Raw genomic sequence first — 10000 nt, 5'->3', positions numbered from 1 at the left:
ATCAATAATGCTACAAATTGTGATGTATATCAATTTACTTGTCCTCACGTTGAGTTGTGTTTTATGATAATGTGGGCTTTTTTTATTTGGATATTTTTCACTTATGCTTCTGCTTTAGTTACTTACTTAGGCCGCCCCTTGGGGCGCCCAACATGAGCCACAAGTCTTCGCCATTCTGTCCTGTCCTCCTGTTTTAGTATTCCTTATAAATAAATATATATATATATATATATATATATATATATATATATATATATATATATATATATATATATAAACAATCAACAGGACATCTCAATTGTTATTTTACTTACAACATTTTTTTCTTCAGAAACTGTGAATTTAAAACGATTAATTTGTCAACACACAGAGGATTATGTCAGAAATCATAATAATGGGCCCACAACCTTTGTCGGCAAAATAAATAATGCTATTTGTAATCAAAACACTAATCACAAATAACGTTAACCTGTTGTAATTGGATTGGACAAGGTGACTATTACCAACGATGGTAGATACACCTAGGTGCAAAGGAAAGTAGCTCCCGACGATTAGCCACCAAACAAGCCAAGCTGCTCATCTTCCCTTCTATCATTTTTGCTATTACTGAATGTGATCAATCGTCACAAAACAGTATTTATTCGGAATCAGCGTGCACATATTTGCATGTCTGATAACCAAATGCAATTATGAGCTCGTTTTAACAGTGTTGTAATGGACAATATTATTTTGCATCGGTTTGAGAGTATTTCTATCACAACATTTGACCTAAAACAATTTGGGTGATCAGACCTGTTTATAAATACACGTCGTTCAGAATGAATCGGGTGTCGAAAAAGTAATTAAAAGATAAGATCGGACCTAGGAAAGTTGTTTTTTTTTTTTCTCATTTTCAGAAATTATATTTATTCTCATTAATAAATCGCATTCACTTGGCCTTAAGTCTCAAATAACTTGTATTTAAAAATTTGGCCAAAAACAAACTCGTCCTTCAAATATCGATCGATTTAAATGACCCTCCTCTTGGCAAAAACTCTCAAACCTGGCCAACTTTTTAAATACAAGTTTTCCTAGAGTACGACAGTTAACTGGTTAAATCAATTTTCAGCACAATATACTTAAACCATCAGCAGCAAGAGGGTGTGTAACGTTAACTGCAAATAATAGAAATAATTAAAACACACGGTCCAAATATTATATTTCAAGGCTCCGGAAACAATAACATTTAAAACTATTTTAACTTTATTTTCGCTGAACTACACATTGTGTTTAGTTAGACCAAATTATGTCTCAATTATGTAATAATATTATCTACACGGTTTTATCGATTTTGATGAGCGTCTCGGCGGGGATAGAGTTAACAAGTTTACAGATTGTGTGCCCGTGATGAATTCATGGCTGACAATTATGGTTTTATGGGACATACGGTCGGGGCGATAGAGTAAAACATAAAAGGTTATTGATAGAAATAGACACAGCCTTAACACTTAACTGGTATGAGGTTTATTTAATTAATTTTGTTTCTTATCTTCAATTAGGGAAATTTGTGTTGCACGGGGAACTGGAGGGGGGGGGGGGGTAATTCGGTTCATTTTTGTCTGCTCAAACATTTAAAAAAGTGTGCCATAGCTTAGAGATATAAGTTTGTTTGCACTTGCAAATTTTGCATTGCTTTTGCTTTTTGATTGCATTTAGTGGAATTATATATTTTGTTTTCTTTGTTTGTTTTTGTTTTGTTTGTTTATTTATTTTTTTAAAATATTTTGTTGGGGTTTTCTTGGGTGGGAGTTGTCTATTGTTTGTTCGTTTGTTTCTTTGGGTTTTTCTGTTTCTGTTTTTGTTGTTGGTTTGTTTTTGTTTTATTTTATTTTATTTATTTATTATTTTTTTTGCCTTTCCACTTGTTTGTTTTGAATTATTTGATTATTTTTTTTCGTTTTTCGCTTTTTTAAATTTTTTTTTTTTTTTTTTGGGTGGGGGGGGGGGGGGTCAGGAGGAGGTCTGGGGTTTTTTCTGGGGTATTTTTTTTTTATGTTCAACATACCTGCTGTTTCAAACTTAATGTCCCTCGCCAAATTTTCTATAACTTCATTATTTGTGAACCACTGTGAACCAAATTTGACATGAAGTAAATATGAATATTCTGAAGACATGCGTCACAATTTTTTTTTTTGTTATTGTTAAAAACTATCGTCACAATACCCATGCCTTGGACGTCAAAAGAAAAAGCATTCTGTGTTGAAAGCTATCTGTATCTGAAGTCAAATAAGTTCAACTTGAATTCTGCAGGGAGTACCGAATTCACTCCAAGTTGAAATAATATTGACATGTATCGTCTGTTGAGAGTGTTGGGATGGTGTGAAAGTTTTAGGCAAAGTGGTTGTCTCTCGAGAAGCCATTCAAAGAAGAGGGTTAACCCTCTCCTTACCATCCATAGGAAAATCGTCACATTTGTTACCATGTTACCAACAGTTTTTCTCATTTTGATATCCTTTGTAAATCACAAATTATAAAGAAAATATTTTGTTCCAGCGAAACAAATTAGACACTGGACAATGATATGTATAGAATGTACTTAGTTCCTTTTCTGTTTGAGGAGAAAAAATATCTATTTTTGTGTTGGGTGGGTGTGACGTTTCAGGGAAAATTCTGAAAAGGAGAGAACATCTTTAAAAGAGAAGAAAATACGAAAATATTACATGAGTTGTTGCATGAAAGTCTGTCGAGGAGACACAGAAAAAAATCTGAACGTAGACGGTCTCAAGAACTGGGCTTGTCAAGCAGCTCTACATATATCCTTTATTAAAGAAAAAAAAACGATCTAAAGATAAAGCCCTATCGTCTTTAGATTCATCAAGGAATCACTGTAGCCATTTCCCAACAGAAGAAGAACGTATGTCAATGGTTTCTAACAACATGGGGAGGAACGAATTATTAAGGACTAGTTGATTCCGCCATGAAGCACATTTTTATCTCACTGGAAACATCAGTTCTCGTCAATAGAACGACCAGACGAAGTCATCGAACGAGATCGAGATCTGCAAAAAGCACCATCGGCCATTTTGGTTTTGTGATGAAAATAGAGAGACACAAACTGTTGTTGCAGATCGTTATTTCAAAGTATAGGGGTAATTTTGGCCATCTTTGGGACGATTGTGTGGCAAATAAAACGTCAACAGCAATGGTTTATGCAGGATGATGCAGCTTCCCACACGGCAAAGCTTTCCATGACGGGGATCCGAGCTCATTTTGGTGATCGTGTCATTAGCGGTTTATCATAGTACCTATACTTTTTTATGAGCTTTTATATAGCGCAATATCCACTAAATGTGCTCAAAGCGCTTTACAAGGGGTCATTGGCCAACAGCAACATTTAACATGTAGGACAGGACATGACGCCTGTTAGGCGATATTACAATTTTTCGGACAAAGACAACGCTGTTAACCAGGTACTCATTTTACACCTGAGTAGGGTGAGAGAAGGTGCGTTAAGAGTCTTCTCCAAGGACTCAACTATGCGCCGCGCGAGGCTCGAACCCAGGACCTTCCGATCCGAAAGCGAGTGTCATGCCACTAGACCGCATAGCCGCACTTTTAAAAAAGTTCTTCAGTTTAGTTTTTATTTTTAAAAATAATTAAAAATTATGCCTTTTGCGCCACGATATCATAAGATATCGTCGCCTAGGCATTCCACGAAGGAATATAGAGAACTCATCAAACAAGATGTCTGACGTCAACAGGAATCACCCATGTTGTCCAAGTGAGCAAATTAGGGGTTAATAATCGTGCTCAATGAAAAAAACGAAAGTGCCTGAAGCGGGGCTCGAACCCGGGTCATCCGGATCACAGTGCAATGCCTTAACTCCTTAACCACTCGGCCACGTCGGCCACTTTATAAGTTTAGATTATAAGTTCAGTTTAAAAGCCGTCTATGTGACACTGTGATGTGTGGAATGCCTTCAAGAAGGTTAATATTAATAAATCGATCTTTATTTTGTTGTCGATGATCTTGTAAGTGGATTTATTGTCAAAACAGCCATGTTAGTTGCCAATAGATCCATATTTATAATTATACGTCATGATGAAGCGAAACTCCACATGTTCTAAAATTGTTCACGCTTATAGAGTTTTTGTAGGTTATTAATAAACTTGTAGATGTAGATAACTTGGATGCAAATTACATGAAATTATACTTTCTTTAAAGCTGAAAATATGACCACCACGTCAAGCTGGTATTATTAGCATCAACCAGAAAAAGAAAATTGAGTCAGTGACCCGAATTTGGAATTTTAAGTTGTTTTTGTTTGTTTGTTTGTTTGTTTTTTTTTTTTTTTGTTTTGTCTATTTGTTGTTTGTTTTGTTTTTCTTTGGGGGGGGGGGGTGGTTCGTTTTGATGTTGTTTTGTTTTTGTGTTTTGTTTGGGTTTTTTTAAAGGTTTTTTTCTTTGTTTTGTTTGCTTTTGTTTTTTGTTTGCTTTTTTTTTTTATTGGTGAGTTTTGTTGTTGTTTCCTTTCTGTATTTTTTTTCTGTTGTGTTCGTTTGTTTTTTGTTTTATTTTGTCTTGTTATGTTTTAGTTTAGTTTGGGTTTTATTTTCGGAGGGGGATAGTTGTTGTTGTTTTGGTGTTTCTCTTTTTTTTTTTTTTTTTTTTTTTTTTGTTGGTCTTTTTTCTTTTTCTTTTTTTTTTTTTTTGTTTGTTTGTTTTCGGATTTGTTTTGATTTTTCATTAAGTTTAAGAAGGAAAAAAACTCTTTCTCTCTTAAAGATGAGCATTTGTTTTGACCCAATAAAAATAAAAGTTTATTTCAAGCATCAAATTTACCCCGCATAAAGACCGTTTCGAGACGATCGGTCACAAATTAATGATATCTAAGACAAATAAATAAAGCGTATAAAATATTCCCTCTCTATCATTAGATTAGACCTCTATTATTTCACAAACTTCCGATAGAGCTATCTAGTGCTCTAGACCTTTATGAGTTATTCATTAAACTCCTCAAGACGACTAAAAAGAAAAAGAAACTCAAACAACTGTAACACTACTTTAACCAAATGAGAAATCCCAATCAAATAAAAACTTAAATAGATCTAAAGCCCTGCTATTTCTGAACGTTTTGATATAAATTACTTATGCATGTGTTAGATGGTTATTATGTTATTGTTGTAATACAAATACCTATCTTCAAAACTTCAAATTACCCGTTTGGGGTGTTTCCATCTGAACTCCATGGGTGTTTCAAACTTCACACTAGCAAAACGCTAGTTAAAGTTTTGTAGACAAACTCACTAAATCTATGACATTAAGTTTTGATAAATGAACCACAAAACTCTCTCTCTCTCTCTCTCTCTCTCTCTCTCTCTCTCTCTCTCTCTCTCTCTCTCTCTCTCTCTCTCTCTCTCTCTCTCTCTCTGTCGTGTGTGTGTGTGTGTGTGTGTGTGTGTGAGTGTGTGTGTGTGTGTGTCTCACGTGCGCGCATTTGACATGTTGGACCATAATTATTGGTTCTAAATATTATATAAAATGGAGCTCTCACGGGGTCTCCCTGGGAAACACGAGTCGTTTAAACATGGCTGACTAAGCGAGGGAGTATTTGCGTTCGTAAAAAAATACAATACTCACAGAAAGTGTTTAATTCTTGTTTAGGGTAAGCTTGTGAAAAATCATATGAAGCATATCGTATTGATTTACTTCATATATCTGTTTTACTTATTACACACGCAAATAAATATGATTCTCTTATTGTGTCGATGTCACGACAACTAACGCTTGAACTAACTTTCTAATTCTAACTCTAACTCTGAGAGAGAGAGTCATAGTCATAAAAGTAATATTTTATTGCGTTGCATTTCGGTTGGTCTTACTTAAATCTCTTGAGTTAAACAAAGGGACACTTTGAGTACATTACAACTTGTTAACCTGTTATCGATTTTGACATTCTAATACTGACACTGATGTTAAAATGAATTAATAATATAAATGTAGATGATTATCCCAGTGTAGCTTGTTTTTTATCAGTTCTATTTTCCACAAGTTTTTATTATGACCATCAGTTTTTAGGAGAAGGAATTGGTTATACAGTGTATTACTTGTAAATGATGAACTGTTTCATTTCATTCAATGGTTGTTTGTTTCTCTTCCCCCACCAAATGTAAGCTAAATGGTGATAATAATAATAATAATAATAATAATAATAATAATAATAATAATAATAATAAATAATAATAATAATAATAATAATAATAATAATAATAATAATAATAATAATAATAATAATAATAATAATAATAATAATAATAATAATAATAATAATAATAATAATAATAATAATAATAATGATAATGATAATTAGGAGAAGAAGAAGAAGAGTAGGTGGCATTTCTCCACACGGCAGTTGGCAGTGTAGTTTATCACATTGTTTATATGCATGACAGTTGGCAGTGTCGGTTAACACACTATTTATCTGCACGCTTGGCAATGTAAATGATAGTTTTAGATTGTAGTTTAACGCGCTTCTTGGTGATTAGTAGTTTAGGTTTACATACCATTTATCTGCACAACTGTCGGTGTTGTATGTGAACATGCTTTCTGTGGCTATAAACATTCTGCAAACATAATGGGCCTGGACAGTGACACATTGCTTGGGAACATTGTAGCGCTGTTTATTGTTCACTTTCTCCACTTTTCACTCTTTTTGAATACAGAATGTATCAAAAGTGTTTGCTCAAATTTTTTCAAAGTGGTTTTGAAGTCTTCAAGCAAAGAAAATTCACTTTCTAGTTCAAAAGACATTGTTACCACACCACAAAGGCAAATAACAGAAATAATAATAATAATGATAATAATAAAATAATAATAATAATAATAAATCATCATAATAATAATAATAATAATAATAATAATCATAATAATAATAATAATAATAATAATAATAATAATAATAATAATAATAATAATAGCAATGATAATAATAAACCTGAAAGATTGTTGTTATTGAATACAAAGTTTACCAACTCATGAAACTATTTAATGCTTATTAAGCAACAAAGAACATTATAAAGAAATTTCAGCTATCCAATACTTTTACCTAATCTGGCGATTAACGCTGACTCAAGAGGTTATATATTTGAATCTTATTACAATCAACTTTTCTGTAGAGGTATCACAATTTAAGTGCTTGAGACTCTTACTCTTACACATGTAACTCGCTGCATCAATCTGGTTTTATAGAGCGGAGTGAATAAGGGACTGAGTGCTGGTACAGTACTTGCTGGATACTCGCACGCTCTTCTGAGAAGCATGTTAGAATCTGAGTGTACTGAAATCCAATGCTCATGGGAAGTAACTACTTATCAAATAGAATTTGGTCCCTCAGCTCCAGCATTCTGTATTGCAGAGTGTGCTGGACTTTGGTGTGCTAGGGGCAGCGTGGCTCAGCGTTACGGTCTTTGCTTCTCACCCGAAAGGTACCGAGTTTGATCACCCACCGCTGCGCTGTGTGGCCTTGAGCAAGTCACCCCGCCCTAGCTCAATAAGCGGTGCTGCACTGCAGCGGACACCTGGGTTATTCCAGTCTTCCCTTGGGATAGACCCTAGAGGCAAATTTCCCTCGTGGGCTGAATAAAGGGAATTTTATTTTATTTTATTTTAGTAATCCAGCGACTTCTGTATTAAATTTTAAATCATAAAAGCTGAGTTTAATGTATTTGCTACTATTGGAGGAGATGAGTATAGTTTCATGAACTGCAAAATGAATAAATGTATAAATTAAAACAAAATTTTACCCTTTATCATTTCGACTTAAATTATATTTCAATTCTTATCAACTAGTACCAGATTGAGGCCACGGCAAAGTGCTGCTATTTGGTCTTGTGTTATGACACTCCAGGGTTTGGGTCCCGCTCTTGGCGGTGCATAGTTAAGTCCTTGGAAAAGGCTCTTAACTTACATTCTTCCATTGTACTCAAGCGTAAAATGAGTTCCTGGTCATTAACAGTGTTGTCTGAAAAATTGTGATATTGTCTAGCATGCCTCATGTCTCGTCATACATGTGAAGTGTTGTTCTTTGAGCATGTTTAGTGGATATTGCACTATTTAAAAGCTCAACTTATTTTATTTTTATTTTTTTTGTTTTTTGGGTGGGGGGGGGGGTGTATTTTCTTCTGAACTAATATTTAATTAATTTTCTGTTACTCACTTTCCACGATTGGTTAACCATACTTTATTATATTCAACAGAATGAACCATCTAGCTAATGGTGTGCTTGATTTTGACAATAAATGATTGAAGGGATTGATCAGCTTTTGCGGGAAAAAGTACATATTACCGGAAGAGGGATAAAAAAAACTCACTGCCCTTCAAATTTTGTAAAATCAAGTCATCAACTTCAACATGACGAGCCTTTACCCTGGAATGTTATTTTATTCTTCTGGCCTCAATAAGAAGTCAACTCCATATGGTCCAGGTGTTACTCCATCAGAAATTGACCAAAAGCTTGGAAGGTTGGTAAACATGATTTTAAAAATGAAAAGTGATTGATAAAATTATCCTTCAAAGAAAAAAAAAAAAATTACGCCCTTTCGCAACGGCACCATAAGATCCCGTCGCCTAGTCATTCCCCTGGAATGAAGGAATGTAGATAATCCAAGAATCACTCATGTTGTCCAAGTGAGCAAATTGGGGGTTAATATTCTTGACCAAGGAAAAAAACGAAAGTGCCTGGAGCAGGACTCAAACCTGGGACCTTCCAGATCACATTGCAATGCCTTGTTTAACCACTCGACCACTTCACCCCCCTCAATGAGGTTTAATAGATCAGCATCAGAATCAGGCTTACACAAGAGAGCAATAAATCTTCAAATCCATGTTCATTTTTCTATCCCTGTTTCCACACAACAGTGTATGGATGACTTAGTCAAATAAGATTAGACAAAAGGCATAGATATGCAAGTATTTGTGACTGTTGTGAAAACTATTCCCTTTATTATGGTCACTCTCTTCTTGTTAGTAGTGTGTGTCGACGTCAAATGAGTGAGTGTCTGATGCCTGACGAGAGTCTATTGTTGGTGAGAGAGAGGGGGAGAGGGAGAGAAGAAAGAAAGAAAGAATGTGAAGTACAGCATAAGCAAAGGATAAAAGGTTGGCCAAGTGGCATAGTTTTTGCTTTGTAACCGGCATTTATCAGGTTTGTTATATTCCTACAATATTGTTAGGTATTCACCTCACTAAAAAAATATATATATATATTTTAAAAATTTATAAAATGTCACTTATTTACAGATTAAGTTTATAAAATAAAAAAACAAAACAAAACAAACAAAAAACGTTGGTATAGTTGTTTTATCAACAGAATCAACAAAAATCAAAAGATAGATATCAGCAAACCTGTACGGAATCGCAACTTGGAACAAAATCATGAATTATTGTGCTTTATCGGTGATCAGATGGGTGACAATGGTGAAAAACTTTGGCCTCGGTATTGTGTCCTTGACAGAAAGTTATGAAAGAGTATACTTTTTTTTTACAATAACAATAGAAGGTACAAGGTGCCTACCTAGAGTGTATGTGACTTGACAAGTATGAAATAGACACCGTTTTCATAATCATCATCAATATCATTATTGCTGCATGGACAAATATTAAAGAATAGATGGGATGCATTTTTCAAGACAATCTTTATACCAGTTGGTTTTGGAGGGTTCTTAATATTATTATTATTATTATTATTATTATTATTATTATTATTATTATTATTATTATTATTATTATTATTATTATTATTATTATTATTATTATTATTATTATTTTTTATTATTATATTATTATTATTATTATTATTATTATTATTATTATTATTATTATTATTATTATTATTATTATTATTATTATTATTATTATTTATTACCCAAAGTTTTTCGAACGATTTTTTGTTTGCATAAAACGGGCTATAACCAATGTTTAAAGATTTTGTGCATTTTTCATGGCAAAAATGTTTTTCTGTCA

General features: G+C 33.5%; 1 protein-coding gene across 1 annotated transcript in view; it reads left to right on the top strand.

Moving 5' to 3' along the window:
- The first annotated feature begins 5554 nt into the window (after positions 1 to 5554).
- LOC144967734 (uncharacterized) overlaps positions 5555 to 10000 on the top strand; it is a 25441-nt gene continuing 20995 nt past the window's right edge. The window contains exons 1-2 of the mRNA XM_078905314.1: positions 5555 to 5645; positions 8236 to 8499. Of these exons, the coding sequence (XP_078761440.1) occupies positions 8390 to 8499 (110 nt within the window). The 5' untranslated portion in view covers positions 5555 to 5645; positions 8236 to 8389. The remainder of the gene's footprint in view (positions 5646 to 8235; positions 8500 to 10000) is intronic.

The sequence above is a fragment of the Berghia stephanieae genome, chromosome 3 (assembly GCF_034508935.2).
Source record: "Berghia stephanieae isolate SIO BIC M18660-M18661 chromosome 3, UCSD_Bste_1.3, whole genome shotgun sequence".
Lineage (NCBI taxonomy): Eukaryota > Metazoa > Mollusca > Gastropoda > Nudibranchia > Aeolidiidae > Berghia > Berghia stephanieae.
The sequence above is the reverse complement of the archived record's forward strand: the minus strand, read 5'-3'. Positions and strand labels throughout refer to the sequence as shown.